At 55.3% G+C, this 18549-nt stretch overlaps 1 protein-coding gene across 1 annotated transcript in view; it reads right to left on the reverse strand.

Annotated features, from left to right (window-relative positions):
• The window catches only part of LOC113987600 (fibrillin-2-like), a gene marked incomplete at its 5' end in the record, with an annotated part of 77777 nt that overhangs the window by 46494 nt on the left and 12734 nt on the right, over positions 1 to 18549 (reverse strand). Inside the window, 11 exons of the mRNA XM_039390598.1 lie at positions 302 to 421; positions 2282 to 2407; positions 3114 to 3239; positions 5878 to 5931; positions 6827 to 7102; positions 8591 to 8713; positions 9283 to 9408; positions 10051 to 10170; positions 11654 to 11797; positions 12748 to 12945; positions 14340 to 14492. Of these exons, the coding sequence (XP_039246532.1) occupies positions 302 to 421; positions 2282 to 2407; positions 3114 to 3239; positions 5878 to 5931; positions 6827 to 7102; positions 8591 to 8713; positions 9283 to 9408; positions 10051 to 10170; positions 11654 to 11797; positions 12748 to 12945; positions 14340 to 14492 (1566 nt within the window). The remainder of the gene's footprint in view (positions 1 to 301; positions 422 to 2281; positions 2408 to 3113; positions 3240 to 5877; positions 5932 to 6826; positions 7103 to 8590; positions 8714 to 9282; positions 9409 to 10050; positions 10171 to 11653; positions 11798 to 12747; positions 12946 to 14339; positions 14493 to 18549) is intronic.

Raw genomic sequence — 18549 nt, forward strand, 5'->3', positions numbered from 1 at the left:
AAACCATTCCAGGGCCTCCCCCCTCTCCCGGGGAAGGGTTGAAACTCTGTGATCTTTTTGATCCCTTCCAACCCAAACCGTTCCACGATTCCACAGCTCTGAGAGGTGTTTGGTTCCCTCCTCCCAGGGAGGAATTTAACCCCCCCAACACCCAACCTAACCCTTCCCTCCTCCAGCTTGAGGCCGGTCCCCCTCATCCCACCATCCGTGCGCTCGGAATGCCAGGAAGGCGCCAAGGATGCCCAGCCAGGGGTGCTGGTGGGCACTGGGATGCCCAGTCCAGGAGAAGGTCCCTCCTTACCCACGCAGATGGTGCCAGTGGGGTCCAGTTTGCTGCCAGGGGAGCACTCGCAGGCGAAGGAGCCGGCGTTGTTCCGGCACACGCCGTTCACACACGGGTTGGACGTGCACTCGTTGATGTCTGGGGGGACAAAGGGACAGTCACGGGGGGACAAAGGGACAGTCACCAGGGGGGATAAATTTCTGGGCCCAGAACTGGGGGAGGTGGCAGCAAAGAACGTGGAGATTGGCGGTTTTAATTGAGCTTTTAAGTTATTTTTTTAAATGTGGGAATGAAATAAAAGATATTAAAAAATAGTACGTAAAATATATAATAGTCTATGAAGGATATAAAATGTATAGGATCTGTCATATGTAAATATCTAAAATAGCTAGAAGAGGAAATATAATATTAGGTAAAATATATAATAATTTATGAAGGATATAAAAGATATAAAATGTGTAATAAATAAATATCTCAAATAGTTAATATATAAAATACAATAATAGGTAAAATATATAATCATCTATGAAGGATATAAAAGATATAAAATGTGTAATATATAAATATATAAAATAGTTAAAATATAAAATATAATAATACGTAAAATATATAATAACCTATGAAGGATATGTAAGGATATAAAATGTGTAATATCTAAATATCTAAAATATCTAAAATAGAAAATACAATAATATGCGAAATATATAATCATCTATGAAGGATATAAAATGTATAAAATGCCATTTTTTCACTTCCTTTACAGAAAATCTGCTTTTTTTCACTAAACTTTCCTGTGCCAAGTGCCAGTTCTCAAATATCTGAGGACTTTGCAGACAGGAAACAATTTCTCCCACTCCAAAACCCAACCTTTCAATCAAATGCCCTAAAACTTGCAATTTTGGTCAGGCTTCAGCTAAAATTTCAGGGGCCTGGAGGAAATGGTTCTGGTTTGCAGGCACTGAAAAGCCCAGATGTTCTGGGTTTGGGTGTCCACTCCTTTGATGGAAGTGTGAAACTTCACCCTTAGGGAAAAAAAAAACCAAACCCACAAACCCCAAAGCTGGAGATGAAACAACCAAACCCAAAAACCCAAAACCCTGGAGATAAAATGACCAAACCCGAAAGCTGGAGATGAAACCATCAAACCCACAAACCCTGGAGATGAAAACATCAAACCCACAAACCAGAGATGAAACCATCAAACCCACCAACCCAAAAGCTGGAGATGAAACCATCAAACCCACAAATCCAAAAGCTGGAGATGAAACCATTGAATGCAGAAACCCACAACCCTGGAGATGAAACCACCAAACCCAAAACCCTGGAGATGCAACCATCAAACCCAAAAACCAGAGATGAAGCAACCAAACCCACCAACCTAAAAGCTGGAGATGAAACCATCAAACCCACAAACCCAAACCCCTGGAGATGAAACCACCAAACCCCCCAACCCAAACCCCTGGAGATGAAACCATCAAACCTCCCAACCCAAACCCCTGGAGATGAAACCACCAAACCCCTCAACCCAAACCCCTGGAGATGAAACCACCAAACCCCCCAACCCAAACCCCTGGAGATGAAACCATCAAACCTCCCAACCCAAACCCCTGGAGATGAAACCACCAAACCCCTCAACCCAAACCCCTGGAGATAAAACCACCAAACCCACAAACCCAAAACCTGGAGATGCAACCATCAAACCCAAAAACCAGAGATGAAGCAACCAAACCCACCAACCTAAAAGCTGGAGATGAAACCATCAAACCCCCCAACCCAAACCCCTGGAGATGAAACCATCAAACCCCCCAACCCAAACCCCTGGAGATGAAACCACCAAACCCCCCAACCCAAACCCCTGGAGATGCTCAAGTTCCAAGCGCTGTGGTCGAAAGGGAACCAAAGGCATGGCAGACCTTGAGCTGCCTTTCAGGTAGGCCCTCAGGCCACGGGTTTTTCCACCCCGTGGAGCTGTTTGTGGTGGCTCCAGAGCCCCGTTACCTTCACAGGTGTCCGTCTCTGTCCTGAAGACGAAGCCCTTGGGGCAGGTGCAGGTGTAGCTGCCGGGGGTGTTCCTGCACAGCCCGTTGTCGCACAGCAGACGGTTGACAGTGCACTCATCAACATCTGGGGACAGGGAGAGAAGGGGTTCCTGAGCCACAGCACCGGCCCCACAGAGCCTGGGAGGAGCAGAAGTTCAGCTCCACCCTCACAGTGAGACAATCCAAGACGTTCAATCATGTCCATGCAGGTTCTCACGGGCACCTTCGTGAGTGTCCTGGTTAGAACAGCTGGGACCAGTTCATCACTGCATGGGTGTAACCCAAAACTGGGCATTCTACAGCCTTCCATGCCATTGCCCAGAAACTGTTATCAACAGACCATTTACACCCTCTGCCCAGAGCAGCCCTGACTCCTCAGGCCATAAACTGGGTGTTCAGAGGCCTGGGAGACAGGAGGGTGCTCCTGCCCTCACACCCAGTGTGGAACTCCCCTCCCTGAGGGAGGCACTGGGCATTCCCGCCTGAACCTGAGGATATATAATCTTGGAGTCTGGGGACTTTTTTAACCACTGGTGGGATCCAGAGAAGGACTGAGACCACCACTCTCAACCAGACTGAGACCACCACTCTTGACCAGACTGCACCACCACTCTCACCAACAGGTTTTTCCCCTCTCCTTTTACTTTGGGCTCAGAGGGGCCCAAAGGACACCACTCTGTTCCTGCCCCAGGGTGTTCAGTGCCCTGCACTGAGTGGGGACAGGGTTTGTGGGCATCACCTGGAGGTTCTGGCTCCTGCCCCCCTCTGCCCAGCCCGTGCCCTGGACTCACCCACGCAGTTCTTGCCCGTGGGGTCGGACTCGTAGCCCAGGTTGCAGATGCAGCGGTAGCTGCCCCGCAGGTTCTCACACATCCCGTTGGGGCAGATGTCTGGGTTCAGGGCACACTCGTTGATGTCTGGCAGAGAGAAAAGTCAAATGGGATGGACCACAGCAAAGGGAAACATCAGAACATTCCATCTCCCCAGCCCTCATCGTTCCTCGGTGTCCACCCACAGCCAGAAGCACAATCCCAGACTGGTTTGGGTGGGAAGGGACCTTAAAGCCCACCCAGTCCCACCCCCTGCCATGGGCAGGGACACCTCCACTAGCCCAGGTTGCTCCAAGCCCTGTCCAGCCTGGCCTTGAACACATCCCAGCAGGGGCATCCACCACTTCTCCCTGCCCTGCCTACTTTCCTGCTTTGATCCAGTATATCCTGGGGAACGTTGTTCCTCTCCCTCTGGAGCTGTGGAGCTGGGGATACACAGCTGATCTGGCACAGAGCTCTGAGCTCAGGAGGAGCTGGATAAGGGGATGAGATAAGCCCAGTTCCAGGAGGGCTCTCAGCTCCTTCTGTCACATTCCTGAGTCTTCCAAGAGCACCTTTATCCCGGTGCTCAGCTCTGGGATAAATTATCCCTGCATTCAGCACCAAGTGCCCCAGAAGGGTGGCAGCCAGGTGGGCAGCACCTCTTCCTCTGCAGCAGCATCACCTCCCTGCTTGTTTTGGAGTCTGGGCAAAGAGGTTTCACCCTGGCAAGAACCAGCCCAGGGCAGGCCCAGCAGTGCCCTGGCAGTGCCACGGTGCCAGATGGCCACAGGCCCAGGCCAGCCCTTCCCAGACACTGCTGGCCTTTGTCTCCAGGCAGTTGGAGTTCAGTTCCATCCAGGGAAAAGCAGCCCTGGAGAGCTTGGAGTGTGCCTGTGGGCAGGGTTGGGTTGACCAGGGCTTGATACATATATATATTTTCAGACTATTTTATGCTGTATTGATTTTAATATGTTAAAGGTGGATGAAGACCAAGAGATTCTGGTCAAATGCATATTTACACCTAGAGATTATTGGTTCCATACTCTCAGATCTGAAGAATCAAAGAGACATTTCTCACTTAACCCATCAAACTGATTAAATATTAGTATCAAAGTCTATTTATGAGCTGCCAAAGTGACTGATACAATCAGTGAAGTTCTTGTTTCAGTAAACGTGATCTGTTGAGCTCTCTGGGCTTCATTCACTTGCCTGCACAAAGACTTACATCTGATATTTCATTAAGTATCCAGCACATTTTCATGGACCTGGTTAATTTGGCCATTTGTCTTTCTGGAATGGAGAAGTCTGGGCTGGGATACTAAAATATGACACAATTCCTTGCTAGAAAGAGCCTTATCATTACCCTGAGCCTGACTCTGGCCAGGACACGGTGCCCTGGCTGGAAGCCCAAGAAGTCACCAGGGTTTTGCCTCTGGCTCATTCCCATTTGGAAGGTTTTGAGAGGTTGTTATCTGGCTGCTTTGTTCTCTCCCTGCTGGTCCAAGCACTGCCCAGGGCTGGCACTGTGACTCAAAGCAGCCCCTTGGCAACACCCACACACACACACACACACTTATCACCTCCCTCTCCCACCCCGGAGGAGCCAGAGGGAAACAACCAAGAGGGGAGGGAAACAACCAAGAGGATGGAGTTGGTCACGCTCAGTCGTTCCCATCAAAGCAGGGAGCGAAGCCAAACTCCGTGGGAGCATCCCCAGAAACGCAGCTCCCACAGGGGTGCCAGGAATCCAGCCCTCAATCCTCAGGGAGAGTTACTCAACACCAGCTCGTGGTGGTTTGGGGAGGGGGGGAAAAAATCCCACAGTGCCCGTTTCTCCTCCTCCCTGTGCCCAACTCACATCCCACCCACTGGCACGGAGGGAGGGTCTTGCAGGCATTAAAACCCATCCAGGCTCTGCAAGCCCCCCCTGTGCCCCCTCACGCTCAGCTCTCACAGATACATGGGCTGTGCCAACCCCCCAGCACAGCCAGCAGTGCCAAGGCTCTCCTGGCACAGCCTCCCGGTGCCACATCACTCCCGGTGCCACTCAAAACCCTGGAGATGAAACCATCAAACCCACAAAACCTGGAGATGAAACCATCAAACCCACAAAACCTGGAGATGAAACGACCAAACCCACAAACCCAAAAGCTGGAGATGAAACCACCAAACACAAACCCCCAAAACCCTGGAGATGAAACCACCAAACCCAAAAACCCAAAACCTGGAGATGAAACCATCAAACCCACAAAACCTGGAGATGAAACCACCAAACCCACCAACCCAAAACCCTGGAGATGAAACCACCAAACCCAAAACCCCAAAACCCTGGAGGTAAAACCACCAAACCCAAAAACCCAAAACCGCTGGAGATGAAACCACCAAACCCACAAACCCAAAAGCTGGAGATGAAACCACCAAACACAAACCCCCAAAACCCTGGAGATGAAACCACCAAACCCAAAAACCCAAAACCTGGAGATGAAACCATCAAACCCACAAAACCTGGAGATGAAACCACCAAACCCACAAACCCAAAACCCTGGAGATGAAACCACCAAACCCAAAACCCCAAAACCCTGGAGGTAAAACCACCAAACCCAAAAACCCAAAACCGCTGGAGATGAAACCACCAAACCCACAAACACAAAAACCTGGAGATGACATGACCAAACCCAAAAGGAGGGTGTGACCAAACCCTGAGGGTGACAGGAGACGAGTCCAGGGCTTGGGCTGCACAAACCTCTGCCATCAGCCGTTATCCCGATGCCGCTGCTGCAGAGAGCCTGGAATTCCGCTGTGGAGAAAGGACAGCAGAGCCATGAGCTTTGCTGGGCACTGCACCCAGTGCCAGTAACTCTGCATTTATTGTTTGTTTGTTTGTTGGAATGTCAGCTCCAGGCTTCCCAGCAGGGCCTGTTTGTGCTCACACAGCGTGGATTTTAAAGCTGATGCTCCCAGTTGGAGTCCAACATCCCTGTCGTGAGATCAGCACCAGATTTGGGGACACAGTCTTTGTTTGTGGACTGCCTGGCACCCCTTTCCCTCTGCCTGTGGCTTTCCTGTGTCACTGCCAAGCTGCCAAAGCCATCAGGAGGGCTCTGAGCACCTTCCTGGGGTTTTACATGCTCAGAATCACAGAATGTGCCAAGTTGGAAGGGACCCACAAGGATCATCCAGTCCAGCTCCTGGCCCTGCAGAGGACCATCCCCATGTGCCCAAGAGCATCACCCAAATGCTCCTGGAGCTCTGGCAGCCTTGGGGCTGTGCCCACTGCCCTGGGGAGCCTGGGCAGTGCCCAACCACCCTCTGGGGGAAGAACCTTTCCCTAATTCCAGGTTATACTGTGGATATAATTACGCCCTGGGCACTTGGGTGTCATTTTGTGGCTGTTGAAATTGAGGTTTCACTTGGTTCCTCCAGGCAAAGTTGCAGCCTGGATTAACCTGGATTGCTCATTAATCATTGTAGAATCCTGGAACAGCCTGAGGAGGACGGGACCCACAAGGGTCATCCAGTCCAACTCCTGGCCCTGCCCAGACACCCCAACAATCCCACCCTGTGCCTGAAAGTGTTGTCCAAACCCTCCTGGAGCTCTGGCAGCCTTGGGGCCGTGCCCACCGCCCTGGGGAGCCTGGGCAGTGCCCACCCACCCTCCAGAGGGTGGAGGAGAAAGAAGAGCCGTAGCTCACCCGAGTTCTTGGCCGGGCAGGGCTGGCAGGGCTCTCCGAAGCCGTGGTCCGGGTTGGCGCAGCAACACTCGGACTTGGTGACGGCGCCGGGGAAGGGGCGGGCGCAGGTGCCCTTTTTGATGCCCCCGTAGCAGGTGCTGCGCATGTGGGTGTCCACGCAGACCCGGCCGTCCACGCCGATGGCCAGCCCGCCCAGGCACTCGCAGCGGAAGGAGCCCTCGGTGTTGATGCACCAGCCGTTCATGCAGATCCCGGGGGTCTCGCACTCGTCGATGTCTGAGGGAAGGAGGGGACACCGGCGGGGGGGGTCAGCTGCCCACGGGCACGGGGACATGTGGGGAGGGGTGAGGGACAGGTGGAGGGGGGTGAGGGACACGTGGGGAAGAGTGAGGGACATGTGGGGAGGGGTGAGGGACACGTGGGGAGGGGTGAGGGACACGTGGGGAGGGGGTGAGGGACACGTGGAGCGGGTGAGGACCGTGGAGAGGACTTTGAGGGACAGGGAGAGGTTGTGATGGGACACGTGGAGAGGGTGAGGGACACGTTGAGAGGGTGCGGGACACGTGGAGAGGGTGAGGGACACGTGGAGAGGGTGCGGGACACGTGGAGAGGGGGAGGGACACGTGGAGAGGGGTGAGGGACACGTGGAGAGGGGTGAGGGACACGTGGAGAGGAGTGAGGGACATGTGGAGAGGGTGAAGGACACACGGAGAGGGGTGAGGGACACACAGAAAGGGGTGAAGGGCACATGGAGAGGGCAGAAAAACACATAGATGGGGTGAAGGACACGTGGGGAGGGGTGAGGGACACGTGGGGAGGAGTGAGAGACACGTGGAAAGGGTGAAGGACACGTGGAGAGGGTGAAGGACACGTGGAGAGGGTGAGGGACACGTGGAGAGGGTGAGGGACACGTGGAGAGGGTGAGGGACACGTGGAGAGGGTGAGGGACACGTGGAGAGGGTGAAGGACACATGGAGAGGTGAGGGCACGGATGAGGAGGAGAAAAACACATGATGGGGTGGGGAGGGACACGTGGGGGGAGGAGAGACACGTGGAAAGAGAGGTGGGTGAAGGCACGTGGAGAGGGTAGGGACCCCGTGGAGAGTGGAGGGACACGTGGAGAGGGTGAGGGACACGTGGAGAGGAGCGAGGGACACGTGGAGAGGAGCGAGGGACACGTGGAGAGGGTGAAGGACACATGGAGAGGGGTGAGGGACACACAGAAAGGGGTGAAGGGCACATGGAGAGGGCAGAAAAACCCATAGATGGGGTGAAGGACACGTGGAAAGGGTGAAGGACACGTGGAGAGGGTGAGGGACATGTGGAGAGGAGTGAGGGACATGTGGAAAGGGTGAAGGACATGGGGAGGGAGTGAAGGACATGGGGAGAGGGGTGAGGGATGCACAGAAAGGGGTGAAGGACACACAGAGTGGGGTGAGGGACATGTGGAGAGGGGCGAAGGACACACAGGGAGGGGTGAAGGACACATGGGGAGGGGTGAGGGACACACGGGGAGGGGTGAGGGACACGTGGAGAGGGGCAAAGGACACACGGGGAGGGGTGAGGGACACACGGGGAGGGGCAGAAGGACACATCAACATTTTCCCTCGTGCCCGTTCTGGGGGGGAAGAGGCAGATTTCTGGTGGCAGAGCAGGAGCTGCCGGGCAACAGCCTTGGTTGTTCTCAGCTCCCCGTGCTCTGAGTCACACCAGTAACCCCAGGGAATGGGAATGGGCAGGGAACAAGCTCAGGGACCCACACACCGACACAGTAGCGCCCGTTGGGAGCCAGAACGAATCCGGGCTTGCAGATGCACTTGAAGCTTCCGTCCTCGTTGATGCACATCCCGTTGAGGCACATGTTGGTGGTGGCACACTCGTCGTGGTCTGGGGAGGACAAACATCTGGGCTGAGCCTGAGAGCAGCAGCAAGACCCTCCTGTGCTCAAAAACCCTCTGAGTCCCATCTCAAACTCTTGTTGCAGTGGGTGCTAATCCTCGAGGCAGAGGGATGGTTTGGGATGGAAAGGAGCTTAAACAGCATCTGCTCCAACCCCCTGCCATGGGCAGGGGCACCTTCCCACTGCTTCTCCTGGGGAGAAGAAGGAGAAGTCCTGCTGGGAACTTTCTTTCCCCCCTTTCCTGGTGGGAAGAAGTCCTGCTGCACCCCCGGTACTCTCAGCCAGTGAAAGACTCAGACACCAGCTGCTGAGCATGTCCTGCTTCCAAACCCAGCCCTGCTGATGCTCCTGGACCCCAAAACCCACAGGAGCACTCACAGCCTTATAAAAACCCCTCCCCACTTGAGCTCTCTCATTTTAAGACACCCTAGAGCTGAAGGGAGCACAGGGGTAGGAAGGAGATTTAAGGAGATCTGATTAAACCAACCCTCGACCCCGAGGGAGAACATCATCCCAGCCCAGTCCCAGCCTCCCCAGGGGCCACCAGGAGCCTCACCAACACAGTTCTTGCCATCAGGGGTGATCTCAAAGCCAGCGTTGCAGATGCACTGGAAGCTGCCGTCGGTGTTGACGCAGCGGCCGTTCCTGCACATCACCCCGTTCATGATGCACTCATCGATGTCTGCCAGGAGAGGGACACAGCAAGGTAGGAGCACCTTAATAATCTCCAGTTTAATAATCTCCAGTTTAATAATCTCCATGAGAAAACCAGCCAAGTGCTCTCAGACTCCAGAAGAATTCGCCTCAAAAACGTCTAGTGGGGAAATTCGGAAAGCTTTTCGTGCTGCAAACCGAGGGGTCCTTTGGAAACCATTTGGTTGGAAAGAGAGGAAAAGTTAAGAATTCCACAGGGAAATCTGCCTTTGCTTCTTGTTTCACGTGGTGGAATGTTTCCTTCCCGTGATTCTCTTTTAGCAGTCCCTCATCTTTGTGCTGCAAGGCCCTGAGAGAACAACCTTGCTGGGCGTCCTACACCGATACAGATTCGCCTCAAAACCCCATCTTCTGCCAAATAAAATCCCTTAAACAGAGTTCTGCTCTTGGAAAGGACTCTGTGGCTTCCTTGATTGTCACCAAGCAATTTTAAGGCAGATTAAGGCAGAGGGAACTTCTCCAAGACAGATCCCACCACACACACACGTGGCTGGAGGTTGGTTGGCATTAGAGGGCTCCTCACTTTGTTTCCCCTTTAGAGCCATTCCCCTTTGGTTCCCAGGGCTCTGACACCCCTGGAGCTCATCAAAAGGAGAGGGACAACCCTTACCAATGCAGGCCTGCTTGGTGGGGGTGCTCTGGAAGCCCTCGTGGCACTTGCAGTGGTAGGAGCCCGGGGTGTTGACGCAGTCGCCGTGCACGCAGGGGCTGCTGGAGCACTCGTCCACATCTGCCAGGGGAAAACACCACACCCTGAGCGTCCAGGAGACACCACCAGCTCCCAGGACAGGCACAAGAAGGGCTGGGGAGGTGCTGAGCCCCTTGTGCTGACAGCAAGGTCCCTCAGATGGCAGCACCCCAACAAGGATCCCCCTCAACGTGGTGTCACCTGCACGAGGACACTCAATCCCAGTCTGTGTCACTGAGGAAGGTGTTTAACAGTGCTGGTCCCAGTGTGGACCACTGGGGACACCACCACTCGTTCCTGGTTTCCACCTGAACTGGGATAATTTGGACACAACCCTCCAGACAATTCCTTATCCACCCAACTCACACCACTCCAACTCAGAGCTAAGGATGGTGCAGGGAGTGATCTGAAAGGCCTTGCAGAAGTAGATGACACCTGTAACTCTCCTCTTTTTCACTGGTGAAGCCACACCATGATCAAAGGCCACCAGGTCAATGCCTTTGAAAATCTCTGTGGGTGTGTCTTGAGAAAAACACCAACTTTCCCTTTGCTTTGTCACTGAAGTTCCATTTTCATAAAGACAGAGAAAATTTTCCATCCTCCCATCTGACATGATCCCTCCACCCTCTGTCTCCAGCCTCTTGTGGGAAGCTCTGATGGGAACACAGAACCACAGAACATGCTGAGTTGGAAGGGACCCCCAAGGATCATCCAGTGCAACCCTCAGCCCTGCACAGGACTGTCCCCAAGAGTCACACCCTGTCCCTCAGAGCGTTGTCCAAACCCTCCTGGAGCTCTGGCAGCCTTGGGGCTGTGCCCACTGCCCTGGGGAGCCTGGGCAGTGCCCAACCACCCTCTGGGGGAAGAACCTTTCCCTAATTCCAGGTTATACTGTGGATATAATTATACTCTGGGCACTTGGGTGTCATTTTGTGGCTGTTGAGACTGAGGTTTCACTTGGTTCCTCCAGTCAAAGTTGCAGCCTGGATTGTTCATTAATCATCATACAATCATGGAACATCCTGAGCTGGAAGGGACCCCTAAGGATCATCCAATCCAACTCCTGGCCCTGCACAGGACACCCCAACAATCCCCCCTGTCCCTCAGAGTGTTATCCAAGAGTTCTGGACATGTTCCCCAGGGTTTTCCTTTGTTCTTCTCCACCCCCTGCCCCTCTTTATTTAAGGAGTTGGGCCTTGATTTGTCCCCTACGAACACAGAAACATCCCCAGCAACAATGCAGCAGGATTTCTGTAGAATCCTGGAATATCCTGAGTGGGAAGGGACCCCCAGGGATCACCAGGACACCCCAACAATCCTTCAGAGGATCATCCAAACCCTCCTGGAGCTCTGGCAGCCTTGGGGCCGTGCCCACTGCCCTGGGGAGCCTGGTCAGTGCCCAACCACCATCTAGGGAGGAACAACCTTTCCCTGAGATCCATCCCAACCTTCCCTGGTGTTGGTGCAGCAGCTGGAGGTGCTTTAGGAGCAGGCCCAGGGCCCATCTGGAGCAGAGGCCACTCACCAATGCACTCCCCACGCACGTCCTGCTTGTAGCCCATGTTGCACTCGCAGCGGTAGCTGGACGGGGTGGGGATGCAGCGCCCGTTCAGGCACAGGTTGGTGAAGTGCTTGCAGATGTCAATGGTCTGGTTCAACGTGGCAGTTCCTGGGAAGCACAGAAACAGCATCAGGGAGAAGGTTCCGGAGCCCTCGGTTGTCCCCAGGGCTCAGGGTGGGGACATCGGAACCATGACAGCCCCGAGATGCTCCCGGGCCCTGAGCAGGACCCCCAGACCCAGAAGGGTCTACAAGGGGCTGCTGTGCCCCCTCCCCACTGTTCTGAGCTGGAAGGGACCCACAAAGACCATCAAGTCCAGCTCTGAAGTGACTGGCCCACACAGAGATCAAAGCCACCAGCCTGGTGTTATCAGCACCCTGCCGGGACCAGCTGAGCTCATCCCAGGGCCAAAGGCCTTGGAAAATCTCTGGGATATGTCTAGATAAAAACACCACCAGACACAAGGGGGCTCAGCCTCTCTGAGACAAGGTGGGAATCCATCCCAGCCCCTCTGAAATCAGATGGGAATCAATCCCACCTGACTGGGATCGGACGGGAATCAATTCCAAGCCCCTCCAAAACAAGGTGGGGGTCAATATTTGGGGCCACCCAGCGCATCCCCACAAGCTTGAGCCCTCAGCAAGGAGCTGCATCGGGGTGCACAGCACAGGGGGGCCCAAGCTGGTGGGGGAGCAGCTTTGTTTTGGGGAGGCAGAGGGTGAGGTGGTGACGTGAAAGCTTTGTTCCCGTCCGGTAATTGTTTGAAAGGCTTCGTTCCTGTTGGGTGATTGGGGAGAGATTCCAGACTGGAGCCGACCCCGGCCGTGCTGCTGTGCCAGCAGACGCTGTTTGATGTGTTTGTGGGCTCAGTGTCCTGCACAGTGTTCCTGTCACATCCCACCACTCCCCCCTTTAGGGTCGGGACACACCGTGGAGCTGTCGAAGAACGCGGGTGTGCCGGGAGCAGCATTCCAGCATTCCAGCACGAAGGAACACGCTCTGCTCCCAGCCAGGCAGCCTAAAGAGGGGTCAGCACGGGGAGAAAGGAGTTTAATTACCAATGCTCGAGCTTCCTGGGCCCATTCCAGGCAGCCCTGGGATCCCGCCTTGTCCGTTCGCCCCGTTTGGTCCGATGCCTCCGGGCCCGTTGAGTCCCGGCCCGACGCCGTTGGGCCCGAATCCAGGGATTCCTGGAAAGTTCCCAGGGAAGCCTGGCACGACCGGGAGTCCCTCGATGCAGAGCCTGCGGTACTCGTCTGAAACAAAACAGCTGCCTCAGGGCTTCTCCTGAGGGGCCTGAATCCCGGGATGGGGACGGATCCGCGGGGAGCCGAGCGGGTGGGTGTGGTGGGAATGGGGTACATGGGGTGGGGAGGGCTTGAACACCCTTCACCCCGCAGCAGGTGAGGACACACAGCTCGCCAAGGTGTCTGGCAGCAGGTTTTTGGGGCGCTTGGCACAGTTGGCACCGCGGGCTCCCTTCCCGCCGGGAAGGATGGGACACACAGGAGGTGCCAGGCATCGAATAGCTCTGCCCTGCTCGGAGTTAGGGGTGAAAAAAGAAATGCAGAGAGATGTATCTACGTCTCTGGGCCTCCTCCAGATGCAGAGAGATGGATCTACACCTCTGGGACTCCTCCAGGCCTCCCGCTGCCTGGGCTCATCCCAAGGTTCAGTTATGGTGGGAGCCAAGGAGAGCTGAAGGAGTGGGAGGAAAGGGATGAATTCCTGCCTTGGCTCGGCTCATCTGGCTCAGCTTCAGCTGAGACCCAGGCAGGAGAACCAGCATCCCCAGGTGACCTTCCCTGGGTGTTCCATGGATGGGGGGTGGGATTTTTCTCCCAGGTAACAAGCGACAGGACGAGAGGAAACGGCCTCAAGCTGTGCCAGGGGAGGTTTAGGTTGGGGATCAGGGGGAATTTCTTCATGGAAAGGGTGGGCAGGCATTGGCACAGGCTGCCCAGGGCAGTGGTGGAGTCCCCACTCCTGGAGGGATTTAACAGACGTGTGGAGGTGACACTTGGGGACAGGGGGGGTTAGTGGTGGCCTTGGCAGTGCTGGGGGACGGTTGGACCTGATGATCCTGGAGGGCTTTTCCAATCACAGAATATGCTGAGTTGGAAGGGACTACAAGGATCATCCAGTCCAACCCCTGGCCCTGCACAGACACCCCAACAATCCCCCCCTGTCCCTCAGAGTGTTATCCAAGAGTTCTGGACATGTTCCCCAGGGTTTGCTTTTGTTCTTCTTCACTCCCTGCTCCTCTTTATTTAAGGAGCTGGGGCTTCATTTGTCCCCTACAAACACAGAAACATCCACAGCAACAATGCAGCAGGATTTCTGTAGAATCCTGAGCGGGAAGGGACCCCCTGGGATCACCAGGACACCCCAACAATCCCTCAGAGGATCATCCAAACCCTCCTGAAGCTCTGGCAGCCTTGGGGAATAACCATTCCATGGGGAGCCTGTTCAGTGCCCAACCACCCTCTGGGGAGGAAGAAACAATAATAATGGATATTACTCCTCCATAACACCCCACCCAACCCTCCCCCTCGATTCCAGGATTCCCCACATCGCGCCGGTGGCTCCGCCGGGGTTGGCACAGGCCGGAGCTGCCCGGGCAGCGGCAGAGCTGTGGTGTGGCACTCACCAGAGCCCCTCACAGGGCACATCTCGGGGGTCTGGCCGATGGCCCAGCAGCGCCCCGAGTCGCAGCAGCACTGCATCCTGGTGTACTGGCCCGGCAGGTCCCCGGCACAGCGGCCCCCGATGAGCGCCGAGAAACACGTCCCGATGCGCTGGTCTGAGGAGAGGAGGAGACACCATCACAATGTGCCAGCACAGTGTGCCAGCACAGAACCCTGGTGGCCTTCTGAGGGCTCATTCCCAACGGCATCTCTTCTGGCTGCCCCGTATCCCAACCCGGCCCCTCGTTCTGCCTCGTCCTCCCGCGTCGTGAGGTTCTCCAGCACCTCCCTCGGGAGCACATCGACGCTTCGGGTAGGGCCAGGACTCATTCTCAGGATTAAATCTCGCATTCCCATCCTCCCAGTCCCAGTCTTTTTCTCCCAGGCAGCCCCAGCCTCCCATTTAGGCTCTTAAAAGCAGCCAGACCAAGAGCCAGGCACGGGCAGCACGTGGGCAATCCCTCCTTGCCCTGCAGGAAGGACGAGCTGACCCAGCTGATTCTGGGTGGATTTACAGAGCAGAAAACAGGTGAGATCCCTCATCTCATCCCAGGCTTCCTCACCTTCCCCCAAAATCTGGATTATTTCCAGGTGTCTCCCTTCTCCCTCTCTACAGTTTCTGGGCTGGTAAGAGACACCAGGGGCAGGTTCCCCCACTGAGCCCACACCAGCTGGGAGAGGGGAGGTGGAACCTTGACTCTTCCCCTGCTGGCCAGATGAACCATTCTGGGCTAAATTCAACCAATTTGCATCCTGGGGCTGAGATGTCCATTCCTTAGGTTCCTCCTCTGCTGCTTGTGTCTGCCTTGCTCATTTATGTTCCATTTTGTGACCAAGGTTTGGCCACTGGCCAATGTAACACCACAACAGGCCCCGAATTTGGCCACAGGAGGAGCAGCACCTTCCCCTCTCTCGGGCTGTGGGACCCAGAGTGGTGTATTTTCCCCTGACTCCTGCCACCAAAACCATTTCTCTGCCATAAAAACAACCCAGCACTGCCTCCTGCTCTTGTTTCAGGGGTTCCCAGGCAGCAGAGGACGCTCCCCAGCCATTCCTGCTCCACTCCTGAAGCTTTGGCTGCACAGTCCTGCTCCTGGTTTTCCCTGGGAACCGCCAGACCAAGGTGGTTGGACATTTCCCACCCCACTCTGAGGCTGAGGGACCAGGTCCAACCCTCCCAGTGACCCTCAGCGCTGCCACCACCGTCCAGCGTGTCCTGCAAACCTCAGGTCCAAGCAAGGACCTTCCCAGAACTGTCCCACATCCCAGGTTTCCCGTGGGGAAGCTTTCCCTGCCAGCACCCAGCGGTCCCAGCATCTCCTGGGACTGGAGCTGTTCCCAATCCCACATCCCTCCGGCCCAGCCTGTTCCTGTTTCAGGCCATGGGCTGATTCCCACAGGCTGGACTGAGCTGGGAGGAGAAGGAGCCCTGGATGGTGGTCAAAGCCACAGACACTGAGCCTGGCACCGGGGTGGGGTGTGTGTGGCTTCTGGACCAGGCCCAGCAGACTGAGGGTCTTTCACACGTCTGGCAGGCTTCACCTGGCACCAAGAGCTCCAGGAAAAACCTGGAACCTTCCACTCCCTCATCTCCAGGAGATTAATGAGGGAGAAAGTCTCCTCTGCTGTGTCAGCTGTGGCTCTGGGCTGACATCAGCCTGGGCTCTAATGGAGATGAATTGCCTGGAGCTGTCGGATCCGTGGGCTGTGGTCCCATCCCAGAGCCCTGCAGAGGACACCGACCCCATCTAAAGCCAGGGGGACTAAAACAGCAGCTCTTTCCTCAGGCACAGCCCTCCCACCCCTCAGCAGGAACTGGTCCCTCCTTGGAAACTTCATCCACCAAAGCCACCCCTGGAGGAGGGAAATTTGAGAGAGGGGGTTGATGCAACACTGGATTGGCTCCTAATCCTAAAGATGGGAAGTACAAGCCACCTGGGTCATCCCAAAGCCTGGATCTCTGGTGAAGCAAGAGCACTGCCCACGTCTCTGCAGGTTCCAGCAGGTGCTGGGGGGTGGCAGGGCTGTGTTTCCACACAGGGAGCAGGCTGGGGTTACTTGGTTTTGGGAATTTTCAGTAATCCAGCAGAAGTGGAGGGACAGGACAAGGGGGGAATGGCTTCCCACTGCCAGAGGGCAGGGTTAGGTGGGATATTCGGGAGAAATTCCTCTCTGGCAGGGTGGGGAGGGGCTGGGATGGAATTCCCAGAGAAGCTGTGGCTGCCCCATCCCTGGAAAGTGTCCAAGGCCAGGTTGGAGCAACCTGGGCTAGTGAAAGCCCAGGGGGTGGGACTGGTTGAGCTTTAAGGTCCCTTTCACCCCAAACCACTCCGTGATTCTCCGTAGCCCCCTCTGACTCCCAAAAGCAGCTCCTCTCTGACCAACCCAGGGCAGGATTTTGGGACCACTTGGAAAAGCCACCCCTCGACCCCCTGATGGGAGTCATCCTTGTGAGGGCTCAGGGCTGAGCTTAAACCAACTCCTAGACCCGAGGGGGGTAGTTTGGAATAAACAAACCCTTCGGGGGCATCAGAGATCCCCACCCAGCTCCTTTCGTCCCTGCTGGATGTCCCCAAGGCTGGCAGGCAGGGTGACAGCCAGGCTGTGAACAGGGGAGGCTTGGAGAGCTCAGGCTCCTTCCCCACGGCCAGACAAAGTGCTGACAAGCGTGACAAGGCGGGGAGGGGGCACAGCAGTTTGTGTGACACGGGGGAAACGCTCCAGCCCTTGTTCCGTCTGGCCCCCGGTTATTAAACTCAGCTGCTCTGCCGCGGTTTGCAACAATCCCGCTCCGAAATGAAGGTCAGAGCTAATTAAAAACTCATCTGCAGCTGCCTCGGGCAGGGAGAGGGGTGGGTGGGAAGAGCTGTGTCCCTGCAGTCCCTCTGTGATCTCCTCCAGGGCCACCCACACGCTGGAGGTGGGAGAACAGCTTGTCCTGCCCTCCTTCCTCCTCCTCCTCCTCCTCCTCCGCTGCTTCGGGAACGGGTTTCCACAAAAACCCCTCAGGAAAGCAGAAAATGCTGCAGGGAGACGGGAGGGGCAATTCCAAGTGGGATTAGAGAGTGCCAGGAGGTGGGGGATGGAGCCACAGGTCTGGCTGAGGTCTCTGGGTCAGAAAGGCTGGGGAGGGTTTACGAGGCAGGAGATGGAGTTTTGGGACCTTCCACTGGGATCTCGCAGGGTTTGCACTCCAGCTGGGCCACGGGGAGCGTGTCCTGGTGCCCAGGAGGAGCAGGATAGAAGGTTATCCAGTGTGGCTTATCCCTAACTTCCCATTCCACACCCTCTCTTCCCATTCCATGTGGTCTGCACGAGGTGTCTGAGCTCTGTCCTGCACCTGCAGGGGATTCCTGCACTTTAAATCCTAAGGAATGGAGCTGGGGCAGGAGCAGGGAGAGAGGGAGGGAATGGGAAAGTTCTGGTGCCGCTTCCCAGGAATTAAGGAAGAGGAATTTAAGGGTGTTTCCCTCCCTTTGTGTCTCGTCAGGAGCAAAAATTGAGAAGCTCAAGTGACCAAAGCCAAACGTGCCTGGAAGTGTCCAAGGCCATGTTGGAGCAACCTGGGATAGTGGGAATGTCCCTGCCCATGGCAGGGGGGTGGGACTGGATGGGCTTTAAGGTCTCTTCCAGCCCCAGCCATTCCACGATTCCATGAGCCTCAGATTTCCTTCCTCCCCTTGCTCTTTTCTCTCCTGGACAAACGACCCAAGTGGACAAAACTCTCCAGGCAGGTGAAGCCCTCAGTGACACCCTCAAAACCTTCCCCAAGCCCAGGACTTGGCAAGGCTAAAGCAAAGCTTGGCCTCCCCCAGAACTGGAGGCTGTAAATCTGCCAATGCTGCCCCAAGAGAGAGAAACCAGCCCCAAATCTCCTCGAGCTTTGCTGCACTACCAGGGGGAAAAAAAAGAGCTAAAAAAGCAACGTTCTGGTTTGCAAGGTCTGGAACAGCACGGGCAAGTCTGCAAATGCATCTGTAAGGCCGTTTTTCCCCTCCTTGGAAAATCGTCCTTTGAAGCTGTTCTTGAAGAGAAAACTCATTGTAGCAACAAAAAAACCCCTCCCAGGCTGCTGGAGCAGATCCTTCTGCTGCCTAAAAAAAACCCAAAAACCCCTCCCAGCCCGGCTTTTACAGGCAGAACTGAATGAAACTGTTCTGAGCACGTGTGGGA

This window comes from Pipra filicauda, unplaced genomic scaffold (genome assembly GCF_003945595.2).
Source record: "Pipra filicauda isolate LSUMZ 115617 unplaced genomic scaffold, ASM394559v2 scaffold846_size100090_pilon, whole genome shotgun sequence".
NCBI classification, from domain to species: Eukaryota; Metazoa; Chordata; class Aves; order Passeriformes; family Pipridae; genus Pipra; species Pipra filicauda.